This window comes from Halyomorpha halys, unplaced genomic scaffold (assembly GCF_000696795.3).
Source record: "Halyomorpha halys isolate HHAL.00 unplaced genomic scaffold, Hhal_1.1 Scaffold821.1, whole genome shotgun sequence".
In the NCBI taxonomy this organism is placed as follows: Eukaryota; Metazoa; Arthropoda; class Insecta; order Hemiptera; family Pentatomidae; genus Halyomorpha; species Halyomorpha halys.
Window position 1 is genome coordinate 558,384 of NW_027116286.1, and position 19,885 is coordinate 578,268.

Sequence of the window (19,885 nt, forward strand, 5' to 3'; positions counted from 1 at the left end):
ATGAAATACCATAAACGCTATAAAAATAATAATAATTGATACAAAATTATATATATTTTTTTCTTATTATAGATCTCGGCCCTAAACAATATCTTTACGTTTTTTTCTTAATATGTACAAAACGATCCGCTTCTGTTAAATGGCGTACATTTCATTTGATTTTCTTTCTGTTCGAGTTCAAAGCCAATAAAATCCTGAAAAGGATTCATGAATTGTAATTTTTCTGAGCTTTTTAAAACTCTCTGAAAATTTCCTCCCTCCCTCCAACCACGCCATGAAAGACTTCCCATTTCAGAAAAAACAGAGGGAGAGAGCTTGAATCTAACAGGTGTCATTTCAGGAGTATCTCTTTCCCCCTTCACGCAGTATGTTTTAATTTCCTGTACTAACAATCTACTTCGTAGGTACTTCTTGTCATACTTAGTCTGGTTGATGGTTTTTAAATGAGCGATGTAACTAATGCCTTCATACTTATTATTGCATCTAACAATTTGTACGATATAAGGAACTTCATGTTAGGATTAATTTTTAAAAGGTTCTTCCTCCTAAATTTATATATATATATATATAAACTACCTTTAATAGTTAGTTGCCAAAACGAGGTATTCATTGCGAGACCAAAAATAGTTATCATTACACCAAATAATTGGAGCGAATGTTGCCTCTCATTCCGTATATCCATTGACCCTTTATCTATCACTGAAAACATTCATAAAATATTTACATATATCGAGCTGTATTTTTTAGTTCGGCACCAAAACTGAAAATTGGCATAGATTAACATATATCCACCAAATGGATAAAACAAAGGGATGAGAAAACTAGATACTAATGGCCTATTTTGAGTCCCCGCACTTTCCCACTTTCAATATGCATTTGAACCGGTGGTAACATCGTGATAATTATGAGAAAGTTTAAATGTTGTTTCCTTATATTAAAGGAACAATTTACGCCTAAATTGCAGTTTTCAATCAATTACCACGTTTTTAGGAAAGGTTACACCATGTTTCAAAGTTTATTCATTTACTTTTTCTAATTCCTAAATTAATGACTATAAGTAACATTCGACTAGCCTGATTATAGTAACATTCATTATTTTCATATTCAGTACCTTTTTTCAATCTAAAACGGTCAGCCAATCTTTAGAAACTAAAAACTAAAAATATAAATTTTTCAGCCATAACACTATTATTTTCGTCTCAGGGAAATGAGCCATTTTTACATTAATTAACATCTAGGACCGAAAATAATTAATAAACATAAAAAAAAAATTATTAACTCGAATAAATATACAATTTTATAATATAATGTAAGTAGATTAATGAATAATTAATCTGTGAGACTTTTTAATTTGTTAGTTTTTATTGTTCAGAGAATGTTTACATGTACTGATGATCAAACAAGATGTTCTATTGAGACTAAAAGTTAAATAAATTTTTACTTTCGAATTGAAATTTATATGGAACTGTATGACTCTCATACACATATACTTAAACATTTTGAATATATCAAACTGAAAGAAGGGTTCCACGGCGTTGTATGAGTCGTCCTTTTCCACTTTAACAGTTTCACTCGGGATCTCACGCTCCAGAAGTCGCGGACAATGCGCGCTCGATCTGGCCGTTGGTGGGCGGGGGGGGGTCGCAGTTGACATAAAAAAATAATTGTGGAAAGGATAATTGCTCCTGGCAGGAAGTTTTACGTACAAAATGGCTGCTAGGAAAAATGGTAGTTTAGGGCATTGTGTGTTTTAGTCGGCTATATGGATGGGCAGAATCGTGAGGTAGTTTCGATCGTGGAAGGCTGTGACAGGATATCAGGAGTACCTTACTTTTAGCAATCTTTAATCAATAAAAAATGCATGATATTAATAAACATATGGAGCAAAATTAGAATAAAATCTAAACAGAAGAAGATAATACTATTTAAAAAAAATTGAAATAGAAAGTTTATAAAAATTATTTAACTTGTTTCATGTTAAATAGGTTTAAAGAAAAATGTGAAGTTGTTTTAAATTTTTTTTTATACGTTTTAAAGGCCAAACCATCGGAAAATATTGAAAGAAAAAAGACAACAATGTTCATACTTACACATATGGTAAATAGGACCAATTTTTTACACCGAAATAAACTGAAAACTAATTAATAATCATTAAAAATGAATTAAAATATTTTTAAATAGCAATAAAATAATTCATGATATGTATAATTCATTTATTAAATGATTGCTGGGCTCGCCCTGAGCGAAAACTGGTTTCTTTTCACAACTGCACCTGACAGACCAATCGTATTAATTCATCAATTTTACGATATTAATGAATGTTATTTAGTATTTTCCGTTCCTAATGTGTGGTTCTTGTTCCAACCAATGACAATTATAAAGTAAATTAAAATGGACAATCGAAAAACAAGATACTAAATTTACTTTATAAGAATTCAGTATTTAATTAGTTTATATATAAAAAAAAGCAATATTAATCTCTATTTTTAAAATATTTCTTTTATTAATAGGTTATTATAAATTTATATATTAAATATTAATAAAATAAACTTGTCAATTTCATATTTTCTGTTTTATTCCCCTCCACCATTCTTTTTTCGCGGTTTTTATGAAATGATCAAGTGACTTTCATCATTTCTGATCCTCGTATTTGTTTTTTAAATACTTAAAACTCAATTTCGAAATTTGCTACTATTATCTCGTATATTGGTATAAATACAATTTAAAAAATATTATAATAATTTAATCAGCTTAAATTCAACATATAAGATTTCATCATAGTTTCCAATAAATTTCGTTTAATGACGGTCACTGTTTTGAAAACTTTAAACATAGATACGATTCAAGCTCAACTATTATATATTACAAGATACACTACAGTTCGAAATGTAAAATTTTAACTTATTGAAGGTCAAACAGTGCTTTTACATCGAACCCGAGCCGCAAGAAAGCCGGAAAAAAGAGAAATCTCAGGTGACCTCTTGGGGCACACAGGTGGTTGACATGACTTCCTGTTCTTCGTAGACCACTTTCCTCCAGAAGGGCACAGATCCCGACGAAGGGAGTAACGCAAGGAGACTCGGAATATTATTAAATCTCTTTGGCCGAGGGCCCGCCTGCAGACTGACCTTCGGCTTGCCTCAAACAATCTTTTATTAAGTTCTTTTTTAGAAGCATGTTCCTCGCCCGTTCTTCGCTTGTACATGTGTTCCAAGAGGCTCTCTTTATAAGTTATCTCTTGTATTCATCTTTTATGATTTATTTTTTTAATTTATGGCATAAGAGATGACTAAATTGAGTTAGAATTGTTAATATGTAATTTTATAATATTATGATAAATAACTATACAGGTTATTATATGACCTATATATTACTACAATGATATTTAAAAAAATTAATATAAGTTTAATGTTTAAATATAATTTTATTTATATCAATTTCAAAATTATTACATTTAATATCATTAATATGAAACGGATTATTACAAACGGTGTGTACATATCATACATGAAAAATATATCCTCATTGGTGTAAATAAACAGATAAAGTTATAAAACTATGAATTTCCGTATTTAAAATTATTTGAAATCCTTTGAAAACCTATGTTCCGTAAAATTATTTTGGAAGCTTATGAAAAATGTTTCATCGATTGGTGTAATTTTTTTTTTTAATAATAATTATTTACTCTTTTTTTGAATTAATTATTGAATAAAATATTTCAAACTGATAAATTTATAATAAATATTATTAAACATAATGCAAACTTATGACATTACCATGTTTTGTTTTTTTACTTCAAATTACTTAAATACGTTTTGAAAAGTGAACCCATTTGTCATGACGGCACGAGCCTTTACTATAATTTTTAGCCATAAACATAGTTGACGGGTAATTTGCCTATCGAACGGGATATGAATAATGATACGAGATTACGAGCTAGATTAAAATTGAAACCGCATAAAAAAAAATAATAATAATAAAAAATAAGAAACAAAAATTGATACGTTGGCGCGTGCTATCCATCTGGCACTTATAAAAAATTCCGTCCTCTCCCCCGCAGTCTAATGAGATCGTAATGGATCAAGGGTTGAGTGCCCTTACCTGTTACTTATTTAGGGACCCACACCCGTCCCTAAAGGGCCAGGGGGGAAAAAAAGATCTATCTTTAAAACAACAACCCTTTCCTCGCTCGGTAATTCATTTGAATAGTAATATGTCTTCTTGGCTGCCGTCTCGTAACGCCAGATGGGGCAGGAAGGGGTTGAGGAAGGGAGGAAAAAAAAATGTAAAAACAAGATTTAGTAATCATAACGGCTCAAGGGATCTGCCAGGAGCATTGTTATGACAATGAATAAACTTTTTATATAAACCTGAAGGTCGTTTCTTTATCAATAATATTTTAAATAATAAGGATAATTTTTAAGTTATTATTATTATTATTATTATAATGACTTGTGTATGATTAATTAACTAACTCCACCAAGATAAATAATAGTGAATCTGCTTGAAATTTTTCCGACTAGAAAATAAAAATTATTATCAACATTAAACAAAAACAGTATAACTCCTGTTATCCGGGGTAATGATGGGTATGGCAGTTCACGAATAATCGAATCCCAACATTTTATTGACCTAATGTGGTAGATAAGAAGGCTAAGTAAAAATAAAAAATGTGAAGAAAATCATTTTTATTAACAAACAAGTGTTTTATATACATTAAATTATAATATACAATAATACATAAGAATAAATATATGCATGTTCGTATGTATTGAATTTTCATTTATTAAAAAAGTAATTTTAGTTTTTTTTTTATTAATTTTTTAATATTAATATAAAATTCTAATATCAGTTCTCCTTTCCCGTAGCAAGATAATTTTGCTTTAACCGGCGTTCTCTCGTTCAAAATAATTTAGTAGAAGTTTCGTTGCCTTCAATTCTTAGGTATGTTTAATTTTTTTTTGTTTCCGAAACTATATTAATTTTTTCAGATAAATACTATATATATAAAATAAATAGTAAAAAAAAAAGTTGGTCCCCTCGGAATCACTTTTAATAGAGACCCGGATAATGGGGGTCCTACTGAATCTTTTTTATTCATGACAGTAAACCATTGTTTTACTACCAAGAGTGGGAAAAAAAGCGACCAACCTAATCTTTAATTACATATTTTAAGTAAGTTAAATGTTTAAAACATTTCTAGGACTAAATTTTAGCTAGGACTCCTTTGCTACAAGCTCCCTGATGACCTGAAACTCAGATCAAAACGTCGGCATGAATATTATTTATGTTATTTTTGCTGACCGCATCCTTCCCACCATATTCTCCAATTTTTAAAACTTTTTCAAAATTACTTGTATAGGTATATTTCTAATTTCTTTGTTTGGTTCCTGTGATTCAGGTATACAGGATACGCAGGTAATGGAATATCTATATTATTTTACATTTTATAATCAAATCAAGCGAAATTTGATTATAAAAGGAGTTCTGCTGTACTAAAAATAACCACGAAAAATCATTAGTATATACTTTTACTTACTCATGAGCAAAACAAACCAATAGAAAACCGAAATGAAGGAGATTGAGAAATCTCTTTGACTGGAACTTCAATACAAAGAAAGAGGCACATCTGGTTAATCTAACATTCCTCTCACGTTATAATAATGGATTCCTAGATAAACAAGTTGAAATTTCACTTTCCCATGTAACGTGGAATTAAAATCACCAACTCATCTAAGTGAAAAGATCAACAATAAAGTTAGTGAGTCGTGATTTACAATAGCTAACAGTGAACCAAGCTACGAACATAGAGGTTCGGGAAACATCTCGAGAAATGATAATTTTTTTTCTTTTTAAAGAAACAGTTAAAAGAGGCAATGAATCTTCGAGATGGGGCCTTGAAGGAACCCCCACCAGCCACGAGGGAACTAATTAAGGGAAATAAATATTGCCAGATAGGCCTATGACAGGACTGAAAGGATTGCCAGGATAAAAATGGATTACGGCCGAGGATCACGTAGGATCCTTATCCAAGGAACGGAATACGTGTCTGCGGGCTCCAGATTTATTGCGGTATTTTTCTCCTCGGAACAGTAATGGATATAAAATGGTATACTAATTGTCACCCCATTCCCTCGGTATTAGGCAGATGTAATACACCTGGGGGTTTTTCAGGGCCCCAGAAATTGGTGGAAAGTGGTGCTTTTTAATGCTGAGAACCACTTAACGCCTCGGCAGGCCTCTTCCTACGATTAAAAGGATCGATTTCTCTTAGTTATTGTGCCTCTGTACTAGTACCTCTGTTGTTCATTTGTATTTACCATCCATTAAGGAAATATTAAATGCAAAATGTTCCCAAATATTCTTGTCCATTCAAAGTTAAGTTACTTCTTATTCCTTTTTAGGTTATTAAGAATTATATATATATATTTATCTTCCAGCTCGAAGACAATAGCATCAGAATAATGTCATTTTCCAAACTTCCATATTACTATTTTTCTTCTTTTTGTCACTATCCTATTGCGTGAATTTTGTTAGCTATAATTGAGTAAAATTAATTATAAATAAATTTTAAAAAATACTTTATTAGCCAAAATAATAATAATAATTGATTTTAAAACATCGTAACTTACAAAATGAAAGCTTAATCAATACTAAAATGTCTGTTAATTTACAATGTTTTGTCTTCAACCAGAAGTTATTTATTTCTTTTTTATCGATTTCTCGTAAGGAATAAAGATCAGAGACCATGGGTTTAAATGTTCCATTGATACAACTGCCGCCCTTTACGTTGGATTACTAAAAAATTGTGTCGTTCCAGAACCACAATATTATTAAACAAAATAATAATCAACATTCATGCCCCGTGTGCTTTGGGATGTAGAGCTGACCATTTGAAAACAAGCCGGAATGCATATTAAAGATAAGGGCTGAATGAGGTTTGCACAGGTGTGCAGTCGATAGCCAATTATCGAACGGGCGCGGTGCAGGATCGACACCCGTAGCCAATTTGTCAATGTAGAGGAGGGTAGTGTCTTCCTCCGCCGATGATAGTGAGTTATCAGTTAATGACGCCACCAAATCAGCGCTCTGATATTGGCGAAAGTATTAGCGCTCTCTATTGGCCAGTTTATGAGGGTGCAATGCGGTTATCTCTGAATCAAAAGCATCCCATCGGCATCGTTAGAGACACGGTCGATGTCAGTATTTTGCTATGTAAAGCGTAAACGTGTACATTGTCCAATATTCTATGAAGAATTCACTATGAAAATTCTGATTCAAAGAATTATTGTTATATTATTTTCACAATGATATGTTGACTATAAGCAGCTATGCCTGGAAGCAATGCGATAGTTTGACAGTGTATGCACGGTTGGCTTTGTGATCCTAGAAGATAGAACCCTAGATAACTCTCGGGGCGGAAACATACTCAATAGCCTCAATGGCTGAATCAACCGCTCGTATTTCAAAAGGGTCGTGACTTTTTCACCATTTTCGTTCGTCTTTTTTTTTTCTTTTTCGCACACATTTTGTCTTGAGGCCGAGCGGTGTCCCTTTGGTGCGCCATTGTAAGAATAAACGACCCAGCTAGCCGATTGTCCCCTAAGTTGCGGTACTAATAATTAAGGGACTTATAAATTGAACCGAGCGCGGTGTGTGGATATAAAGTCGTGACCAAGGAGAGACGACAGGATCTCAGTGCGAGGGGCCACCACTCACAATCGCAGATCTGTTGTCTCCTTCCCGAGTCAGTTTTGCAATCATCCTCCACCATCTGCTCGCTCTTCCAATACGGGTCTTTAGCATCACTTGAGATGGAGAGATTCCTGGATTCAGGTTCACCGGTAAATTGGCTCCTTTGAACGCTAACTTCTGTATCTTGCTCTTCTGGAGGTTGCTCCCGCAAAAGATATGGATGGCGTTTTCCAACACCTCTTGCATAGTGCAAAGTTATCTGTGTTAGATCCCGTTAACATTCCAAGCACACGTTTTCTGGCACGGTACTCGGACTAGATTAGACCATTTAAATCTTCTGTGAAAAAAATCTTCCGCAATAAATAATATACCGACTGGGTCAGTATATTATTTATTTCATAAAAAAATTCATTTTTTAAAAATTTTAAATTTTTTTAATTGCGATATTAATTTATGTTTCATATAAACATAATATAACACCCAAACCAAATCACTCGGCACAAAGAACCTATTGATGATTTTTTTTTCCTCCTCCGCATTCAATCGCCATTTTGATAGAACACCCTTTCTGAATATAACATAAAATGTTAATGAAAATTTTGAGATTTTCAATTACTTTCCTCGATAAAAAGGAGCCTGGATTTCCTCGTCGGACCCTCTTATATTCTTAAAGCCCTTTCACCCTTCGTCCTATCTAATTCGGAAATAAGTAATGCAACGCTTTCCTTCTCCGTCCGATTTCTCATAAAGGCCCTTTTTACCGATTTACCCCCCTCAATCAGACTATCCGGAGACCTCCCAAGACCAGAAGGGGGAGGCTCTGCAATAATATCGAGAGAGAGAGGTGCTGCAAACAGGGGTCTGTCCCTAATTGTGAGGATTAGAGCTGACCATCGCTTAATAGGGTAGCGATTAAAAAAGTTTTTACTCCCAGTCCCGATTAACCCCTGATCCTCTCCGATCTTTCAGAACTTTGTTTTTATTTCCCCTCCTCTCGGAGAGTTCTTTCCATTTTCTTTCTTTATAATTCCCTTTTATTTCTTTCCGCTTGTCGGATCGGATCATTGAGGCTATAGGGGGGGGGGGGTTGCTCTCTATAGTGCTCAACTTTTAATCTTGATTGCGGATCTCCCTTCTGAAATATCGGGTGCAACGAAAAAATAAATTGAGAACTTAAGATTTCGATAAAAAGATTAAACTACGATAATAGGTTTGATCAGTTTTGTTTTATGGTTTAATTATTATCAATATTGATCTATCTCTTCTTTTTTATTACAAAACAATTCTCAAAAAAAAAAAACAAGTCTCGTACTGTCTCCCCGCATTGTTATCGCTGGGATGTTCATGCTTGAAGAATGTATTCCACTACAGCTGGCAGAACACTTAGATACACTTCACAAGATGGTAATCCAAGGTAAAAAGGTAAAGAATTATACAGATATAATTAGGAGAGGAGGCGAAGCTGGAAGAATACAGATAAAGGCCTCTCTATGAAAATTCAATGAGGTTTCATTGTTTGCGGCCGGACGTAGGAGCCTTGGAATCGCCCAATCAGAAACTATCAGAAAGCGAACTCCAACAATTGTGGGAAAACCTTTTGTGGGGTTTTCTGATTAGCTCTGAGGGCAATAACTTGTATCTTTCCTTCTGGGTTTATAATTTTGGGCTTTATCTAGCACTCGATTCGGAAACCCTCCAAAATTGGCCGGTCATAAGAATTAGATCCGTCTTATTCCCACCGAATTTTCTTTATATTATGCATGGGTCTTTCTGCTTCTTCATGCTTTAAATAAAAAAAAAAGGAAACTACTTCAAGAACTTGGGATTTGGTGGGTTTCTTTAACACTTTTTTTATGGTTACATATATATATTTTTAAAATGTGTTTTCTTAATAATTTTAACTTCTGGCTCTCCTGCAGTCGGTTCGAGATAGCTCTCATTGATATTAACTTTATCTGTATTTAATTAATTTTTACTATGATATCATTTTATACGGGCATGGGGTTTTATAGCGTCATATTACCAGGCTTGTCATCAAACTGTATTTATGCTTTGTAGGGTATTCTTCGATCTGTAGCTCGGATTATTTCCCACAATGGGGTCTTATTGATATCTTCTTATATTAATTTAATAATTTAAAATACATCTAAATACCATAAAACTTCTATTTTACAAAACAAAAATGGCTAATAGGAGAAAAAATATGAAGGAGTTAGGATTTAAAGTTTATGTTTATAAAATATACTGATCACCGAACATTCTCTATCTTCAGGATTTTTCCCAATGTCATTTATCAATGCATAAATATTATTAATAAATAATCCCATAATTATAATTATAGAAGGTTAGGAAAATAATATTTTTCAATCTGAACCCCCATATGTATGTCATTGTGTTTTATAATTTATATATTAATAGTTTTTTCAAGAAGTTTCTTGTTCTTGAATTCCATAAACCCAAGGCAAAGTTCACCTATATCTCTATTAGATACGTTTTTGTTGAAGAATGAAAAAAAAAAAATTATTAATACAGTTAATAATAAATTTGAAAAAACAAAACAGGATTTCTTACTAAATTGTGACTCTAGTCAGAAACTCTTCTGAAGAATCCCTGACACTGACCTGAAAATCAGGTCGAAACGTCGGCACAGATAAATGTTTTTCTTTATTAATGTTTCTTTGCTGAGTGCACTCATATTAATCTACGGTTGACTAATAACACCTCAAAATAATATTTAATTAACTATTTACGTTAGATTATAAATATAATCATTATAATTAATGATTAACATTTATATTAAAATGATTTTTATTTAATTTAAAAAGTTTTTAACACATGTTTGAGTAATTAGTGTTATTTAAAATTCTTTTTTTTTTTTTTGAGTTTAGATGGTTTGTTTGTTTTTGCTTAAAGGCGTAAAACATTTTCGTCATAAACGAGTATAGATTGTTATAATAAAGCTACACACACAAACATACATTCACTCACTCACACATGCACATGATTCCAATATAAATAAAAAATAGTAATGATAATTAAATTAAAATAAAGCTATAATTGAGAAAGAAGGCGATGTAATTTTAAAAAATTAAATTCTAATGTAACTTAAGCTTCCTCGTCTGTGAGAGCTTCTGATAAATTTGGTGCTAGTCCTGAAACTGGGTTTAGATAGTTTTTTTTATTCATATGATCTTATTTATTACGTTAAATTTATTCAATAAACTATTACTATAGTTTTTTTTCCATACTTATGAAACACGTTTTTGACCTTTGGTGAGTATATGTTGATTTCCAATAACATAAAATGCAGAAACTGTTATCATGAATCAAAGACTGACTTTTATTATGACTTTCCAACGCTCTGGTTATAGTTCTTTAATTAAAGACATGTCTTTTATTATTCAGAATTTATTAAAACTCAGTTTGTGTCGCCATATTTTAAAAATACGCCTGATTTCGCTCATCCATAGTCCACTTGAGTATTGCATGTGCATGTTCGTCAAAAATGAATTCCGATTGCATGTTGCCATTTATACCCTATTTCATTGTTTTTTATGTCTTTTAATAAGAAAAACGAAAATCAGTGAAATAAATATGTCAACAGAATAAAAAATTAGGAAAGGTTTTCGTTTTTCTTTAATTAGTTAAATCTAACAATTTCATCGCATTAGGTATTAACTTGTATTTAAGTTATAGTGTTTAAGAAACATTTATCTTTTTCTTTTTCTTTACCAAATATAAATAAAATGAATATTACATTAATTTTTATTTAATTAAAGGACTGTATTGTGTCTTTTTTTCAGTTAAATTAATTTAAATGCTAACATTATGGAAGAATTGTTTTGAAAATATTTAACATAGAGATAAATTAAATAATAAGAAAATTAAAAAAGAAAAATTACGGTTGGTTTTCAGCGTACATGGTGATAAGCACTATAGAAAAATGGTTTAAGGATTTTTTACGGCAGTAAATGCGTTTCTTATAAATTGATTTACTTTTGCTACAGTAGAACCCTGCAAACATTTCGTAGTTTATTTATTTTTCCTTTAACTTAAGTTATTTACTAATAACTATTAATTTGTTTGCTTCAGATTATATTTTCTATATATCACTGCTCCGAAAGCATCACGTAAACTTTGTGAAATGAACTTTATTGTGTTGGTGGGCTTAATAATGCATTTATTAAATGTTAGTTGTATCACTTTACTTCCGAAACAGCAATAATATCCCAAAAACATTCAAATATATGAATTATATACATTTTTTTTTTTGTTATGATGTGTAGTAAGAAAAAAATATATATTAATTTCTTTAGAAAAAACATATTATTTTTTGTACATTTCTTTAAATTTCGGGATACAGTATAAGAGACTTCTTGATGAATTACATCGAGAAAATGAGTTGCATTAAAAAAAAAAATTTTTATTATATATTTAAAAAAAAATTAAGTTTCAAAAAATGTTTACCTTCTTTGACAAATTTGCTACATACTCATATAATTATTTTTATTTATTACCCTTTTGTTCTAATTAATTACACTATATTTTACGATAAACACATAAGCAGGGTTTTACTATTTTTTTGAGTGTTTTAAGGTATTAGTGATTTATTTTTTTAAAAATTGTACATACTTAATGATGGCATAGAAGTATACTTTATTGTAATTTAACCTTTGTTTTTTGTTTAGTACCGAACAACACGAAATTGTCTAATAATTTAACATTAAAATATTAAGAAATAATACATAATAATAACCAAATTCCAACCTGTCCTCACAATTGTAATTTAATTAAATTATGTAAATATTGTAATCTATATTAGGTAATGTTTACGTAATTTCCTTTTATCGTTACAAATCGGAGAACGTGCCTTAGATAAAAGAGCAAGTTATCAGTACTTGTGGTGTAATTGAGGATGAAAGACGTCCAGTCGACACTAGTGATGTGATGTGATGTTGTTGTGCAGATCTTCATGCACAAGTCGGCGATGCAGATGCACGCCAGAGAGCTGTCGAGGCCGCCGGAGGTGAACAAGCCCCACCAGTGCCAGCAGTGCCTAAAGTCCTTCTCGTCCAACCACCAACTCGTCCAGCACATCAGGGTACACACCGGCGAGAAGCCCTACAAGTGCTCATACTGTGAGCGCAGGTTCAAGCAGCTCAGCCACGTGCAACAGCACACCAGGCTACATACAGGTATGTCCATGTATCCACAATATCCTATCATAGTAGTAGTAATAAAGTCAGCTATTATATATCTAACCAGTATGGTATGGTACAGTCAGTATAATACACTACGCTAGTACACTATACTAATATAGTATAAATCGTTAGTGTACTATACTTATAGAGTGCAATACACTGTACTGACTATATATACACTATATAGTCACCAACCATATACTAGTATAGTCGGTATGGTGTACTAATATAGTTTTCGAATCGGTAGTGTACCATACTTTACTGTAGGTGTACAGACGGCGTAGAATATTACGTTTCTAAAATACATTAGTAAACTGTATTGCAGTGGTTCCCAAAATTCTATATTCTAAAAAAATTTCAGGAACTTTTTTTGGCTAAAATAATTTCGTGGCACCCTTGTCAAGCTTAAAAACAAACCAAAACTATCACTACAATTGCCCTTAGAAAGATTGAGTATGTAGGAAAATAAGAAAAAACAATGCAAAGCAAATATATAATTTTATTTATTTATTTTTTGTAAGATTTTTAAAAAGTGGTATTCGGCTTGAGGCACCCCTGGCATATGTGTGTGGATCCAAGGGATGTATTCTTTAGGAACCACTGCTGTTAGGTAGCATATCATTGTCAGTACAGTGTACTATAGTATAGTCGATATATATACTGGTATTGCATATGAGTAAAATGTACGAGGCTGTATTATACCATAGTATTGTCAGCATAATGTACTATACTACTACAGTATACTATACTGACTGGTAGTGATATAGTCAGTATATTATACTTCACAATTATAGTAGTAGAGTATATTATATTAGAATAGAATATACTTCAAGAAGTTAAGTTTATAACCAGGGCCCTTATTTATTATTTCCAAAAGTCCAACTTTTAAATCAGCCGTTTGAATGGTTTTATATAAATTTATATAATGTATATTCCAGTTTTTACACGCCATAAGATGAACTTTATTTCTGTCATAATTCAATTTTACTAAAAATCTACTAACCCGAGTTAAAGATATTGTTCTTAATGCAATATTAGCATAACTCACAAATTAAATCTTTGAAAAAATTAGATTTAAATGTGATATTAAAGCTCATTTTTGCTTAAAATTATAAATGAGAAATGCATCAATATTACTGATTCATATTTATCATATTAGTAGTTTATGACCACTATGACTGTTTTAAATATTTATATATGTTTTCAATTTGTTTTCTGGAACTATAATGTTTTCTAATATATTGTGACTAGTAACATTAATTTTAAACTACTAGGAGTGATTCAAAAATTTTTTTTTTTACGGTTTATTTCGGAAATTTCTGTGTTGATGATTTCCATGCATCATATCACTCATTAATTCAATAAATATAATTTTATTGATTAAAGAATCAGTTGGTAATACTTTGTTTTTAGTTTACATTTTATTTATATGAAAGTAAAAACAACCGCTTGCATAAATTTCGATAATTTTCTCTAGAATCATAATTTAGGAAATTTTAATAGTTATTATTATCAACAAACACAACTTAGTAAAATTATCAGGTGATGAAGTAAATATTAAACTCTGAGGATTTTTATGAAAGTGAGCATTTCTATGAGCTCAGCGACATCCAAAATTGATCTTGTTATTAAAAAGATATAGATACCGAAAATATACTTTGTAGAAACTTTAAAAGAGAAAAAAATAAATTGGTTTCTCAGCTAATTTATTAGTTCATTATTAGAATAAACGGGTGGTTATATAGTAACGCCTACAAAAAAGTTATAACAACAGAAATAGGTGGTTACTCCTGACTAAAGTTTTTGTATCGGCATTTAATTCATGTTTGTAATTTGTTGGTGAACCAAAAAAAAACTTCATAACTATCTTTAATATGGCTGATACTGTAAGGATAACTATACATAGAAGTTATATTTTTGAATGAAAACGTATATTTCTTCAAGTAAATATTCTTCTAGTGTTTTTTAAATCGATTTCGATCCATCAAAAAACTGATTAAAATGTCTATAATCAATCATTTTCAGTTTTGAAGTATTGCAATTTACTGTTTGCTTTGTTAAACAACAAATAAAATAACCATCTCTTTTGTTTTTTTCTATTAAAGCGCGAGCAGATTAAATTAATAATGTTATTATACATCCGAATATAATTTTCTCATATATTTTATTTGATACCGAATTCCATTATCAAAATATATATTCCTTTTGGAATCTTTATTATCTTTTCCATAAAATTCACCACTTGCAAGATGTGATTATTTTCATAGCATTTTATTTGATCAGATTTAAATTTTTATAAAATATGTACTAACGAACCCAAAATGACATTAAAAAAAAAAAAACAGTAGTTCAAAATAAAAATATTTTTTAGAATATATAAAACATTTTTTTTAAAACAATTAAAGATTTGGCGCATGTAAACTTTTAGTATGGATCTCAATTTTGAGGAACTAAATATCCGATAGCATTTTTCCACTTATGACATGAAGTTGTTTATCTTTTAAACAGTAATTAGTACTTGTACTTCTTATCGAATACAAATTATTTCCTTAACGTTATTGCTTTTGACGCAACCGCAGTGTAGAAGTGTAGAATAAATATACATAGATTTATAAAGACTTGCAATTATAAATATTATCGAGTCAAAATATCAAAAGAATATATATTTATGCATATATGTTAACATATATTGATATACAACGACTAATTTCAATGCTTGTTTATTAAGTGCCTGCTGAGAATTATCGGACATTTTAAGGGCCTTCTGACCTTTTACACTTGTAAGAATGTTTTTTCAGACCTTTACGTAAGTAATTACTTATTGATCTGCAGGAGCTTTGCATCCGTCAACGAAAAATACGACTCTTATATTATTTTCTCGTTTTGTATATTTTACCACTTTTTATAAATTATATAATTTTTTCTCTACATAAATATAGAACTATATGTAATACAACACCACAACCTTGACATTGCATTCAGGTGTAATAAGTCATAAGATTGTAAACATAACTGTCATAAATCTAATCTTAACCACAGATAAGACTTCACAGTCAGAACCACTTGAAAAAATTATTTGCTTATTATGGAAACGACTTTATTACCAGTAGCAGACTTCTATTTTCTTTATATATAAAGAATCAATAATTTAATAATATTGTTATTTTGTCTTCCATCATTTCGCGATATAGATATATAAGTAACCTTTATGGATAATGTGAAAACTCTTAATCAAGAAGATTTCCTTCATATCCTCTGATATGCATTGATGGTAATCCAATTTGATTTTTTCTTTAATTACATTTTTAATCTAAGAACATAATGTAGTATGTATGTAAGCGAGAATTAATAATATCCAAAATTTTTAAAACAGTTTCAAAAGATAAATCGTTTTAAGAACTTTATCTCTTTCCTGCTTCGCTGTCTCGTTCCAGGAAAGAGAGATAGACCCAACGCCATCCGCCTGCCATATTTTTATTTAATCCGTATTAATTATTAAATAAAATTTTAATTGTGGTTATTATTTATTTTTTTCATAAAAAATGACATTTAATTTTATTAAAAAGTTCGCCTTGAAGGAAAAAAAAAAATAAAAGCGGAATTAAAAAACAAATTATGTACTTTATTTTCTAGAAATTCTCAGCTAATTTTTATAAGGTTTTCTATTGTTTGATTAATATTAAAACTGTTTATCACAGTTATGGTGATATCTGATTTAGAAGAAAGTCATTAACTTACTTAGAGGTAGCTTAAACGGTAATAATTGGCAATAAAATTCTTGATGTCAGGAAACATTACAAATAAAACTAGCAAATATGACTCATTAAAATTACATGGTTTACTATCATGATTTATTATGCAATATTTTTTTTCCTCATCTCATACTTATAACTCGTATGTTTCAGCTATTTTTTTTTCAATTAAAATAAGAGAATATTTAAAACATTACAAGATAAAAAAATTAATTAAAGTGATGCACGTGAATAACTGCGGAATTATCCTTATCAATAATGCAGAGATAAACTTGAAAGTGGGTCAGGAAAAAATATTCTAAGAAAGGAAAAAGATTTGTAGCATTATAGATAATGCGAGAGGGAAAAAAAGAAAAAAAAAATGACTGCAGAAAATGAATACTGCCATCAATTATCTGCTATGGCAATATTCACACATGCTGGCAATTATTTTTCAAATGCGTTCCAGTCTAAGATCTGTGTTCATAAGTTAAGCATATACTTTTCCATTTATTGCTTTGAGCAAGTTAGACAATATTTTCAAAATTTTAAACTTTTTTTTCTCAAATTTATACGTGTCATTTCTTAAATGATTTTTTTATAATGCAAAGAATCTTCTGATCCTGGAATAGTGTTTTTTATATATAGTTATAAATAGAAAGTGTGGGTCAGTGTTAGAAACAGCATATAAATATTTGGTCAAGTCCTACTTTACATTAAATAGATCCGGTATTTTTCCAAACATTAAAGCTAGTTTCCTCATAATAAATTTTTGCGAAAACCTTTTTATCACTAAATAAATATTCTCACACATTCATATTTATTTTCTTTTAGGTTGCAGACGGTTTATGACTTTATAGACTTTTAAATTATTATCGATTACTAAAAAAAAAGAAAGACATTGAAATATTTTTTCTCCTATTATTTTTTGGCAATATCATTTTTATCAAAAGAAGAAAAAAAAATCTTTTGATTTCGGATACTTCTTCTATATTGCTGAAAATTTTTAGATAAATAAATTATATAAGTAAAATGTCATAAGTTTTTATAAAGTCCATAACTACTGTCAGCGGCTATGAGATATTTTATATCTAATTAGACAAACCAAAGCGATAAAACTAGACTGAGTGTAAAACTCTACGGAAATGTTTTGCCAGCACCTGTAATCTCATGTTAGCCTAAAACTAGAAACTAGTAAACTAAAACCGAAAATAAACTGTTTTAATAACTATATATAGGGAGATGGTCAGGGTTGCGGCCCTGACCATCTCCCTATATATCAATTTTTACGGTCAACTATACATACATATATTTTAATAACTCTTTAAGCAATCGATTTTGAAGTCGTGTCACGCGAGTTTTATTTTTGTCTTCAAGAAATGAATCATATATTTACAAATCAACATCAGAAACCGAAGATAAGATATGTTATAAAAAATATTTTCAACTATATATTTTATATTTCTACGGAAGAAGTGTTCATCCACTACACATGATATGTTACCTTTATTTATTTTGAATGATATTATTAGTTTATATATGTATATATGTAGATATGTTCATATATATTCCTTATAAGCAGATTCACCAAAATTCGTCCCCACATGGGATGCCGAAGTTATCGAAGGGGACTTGATGGACACGACTGACCCAGTGGCTGGGTAGTAAAGGGGTTGCTCGAAGAGAAGAGGGATGTTTCAGAACAAGGGAGATAAAGAATCGATCCCCCAGCGCTCAGAGCTTTAATTTTAAAGATGTACTCATTTGGAAAATGAGTCGACATGATTAGTACTGACCATCCGGGGGATTCTTCATTGTTTTTTTTTTCCTTTTTCATAAAAGCCCTCCTCTCAAGCTGGCCTTTTGAACATCCTTTAAATAGGGGCTAGCGGTCTGCTGGAGTATTTTAATTTTTCAAAAAGCACTTAAACCGTTCCTTACCTAGGGTTGGATGCGAAGCTCCGTTAGTAAAAATGCCCATCGAGTTAAGAGATTGCTAAGTATTATTACTAATTTATATTTCCTCTGACATGGAAGTAAAACTTAATAACAATAATTATTAATTATTATAGTTACCAATAATATTATTATGATCAGTTTTATGGATTTAAAATGGTCTCATCTGATTCTGTTTACTAGAATAATAAATTAAATATAAAATAGTATGTTTTTAAGATCTGATTTGATTTATATATGCGCAAATTCTAGTTTAATTGTACAATATAATCGACTATTTTATAGTCTTTATTTAAATATTATACTATTTTAAATTCATACAGTATTAAATATTTTAGGATATGTTTGTTCGAAATCACTGGAAATTTTCTCCAGTTACATTGCAGCTCGGAATGGGTTGTATTGTTACATGATGTATGGGCTACAGAATCGATTAACCTCATGGGGTGCAAGTACAGTCATTATTCACAATCGATGAGGCTACATTTATCTAAAGGGAGGGGAGGGGGGAGCTAAATCGATTTTATAAATTTATAAGTTACAGTTTACTGGAACTAGCTTTAGCAATTTGGCATAGGGGGTTTAGTAATTTTAAACAAATAAAATTATTGATCTCCGATATGACAATTATCGTATTCAAATATTTATGTAATATTAGACAATAAAATATTGTCTTCTGTTAATTTTAGCTTTACTGGAGTATATACTTAATGAATTCTGCGATTATTTTAATTAAATAGTGATCGATGTTTAGGAAGAATTTTAAAGTAAGATCTATAAAATATGTCAATTTTTAATAAATATTCATCATTTCGAATAATCCATTGATTTTTAAATATTGATTAAGTTTTTAAGTATTATTATACATATTAACTTAATAAACTATTTGGTCCAACTTAGGAAAAATGTTTAGTACAATAAAACGAAATTGGAGGTGGATAATTTAAAAAAAAACAAAAAAAAAACGCATTTTTATTTTGTTAGAAATATTTTAGAAACAAAAATCATAATAATTCATCTAAACATTTTATAGGTAAATATGAGAGTTTTCTTTTTAAAAAAATATATGACAAATAATTATAATGCTCACATATCATTTTTACAAAATACATGAAAAAACAGGTTAAACATTAGATAATTTTACGATAGGAGAGATTGTTGCAAAATGACTTTGTGAAAATAATTACTTATCGCGATTATTATTATATTCTTGTGTAATTAAATAGATAGAACTGCCTGTTTCGTCAGTTATAACAATTATTATTGTTAACTTCTTTATAAACAATATATTATATATTGATT

At 30.1% G+C, this 19,885-nt stretch overlaps 1 protein-coding gene across 9 annotated transcripts in view; it reads left to right on the forward strand.

The window, feature by feature from the left end:
• Positions 1-19,885, forward strand: part of LOC106686452 (zinc finger protein 768) — a 402,036-nt gene that overhangs the window by 289,124 nt on the left and 93,027 nt on the right. For all 9 annotated transcript variants that reach the window (XM_067053093.1, XM_067053099.1, XM_067053098.1 and 6 more), the window contains one exon: positions 12,662-12,890. In XM_067053093.1, coding sequence (XP_066909194.1) covers positions 12,662-12,890 — 229 coding nt within the window. The remainder of the gene's footprint in view (positions 1-12,661; positions 12,891-19,885) is intronic.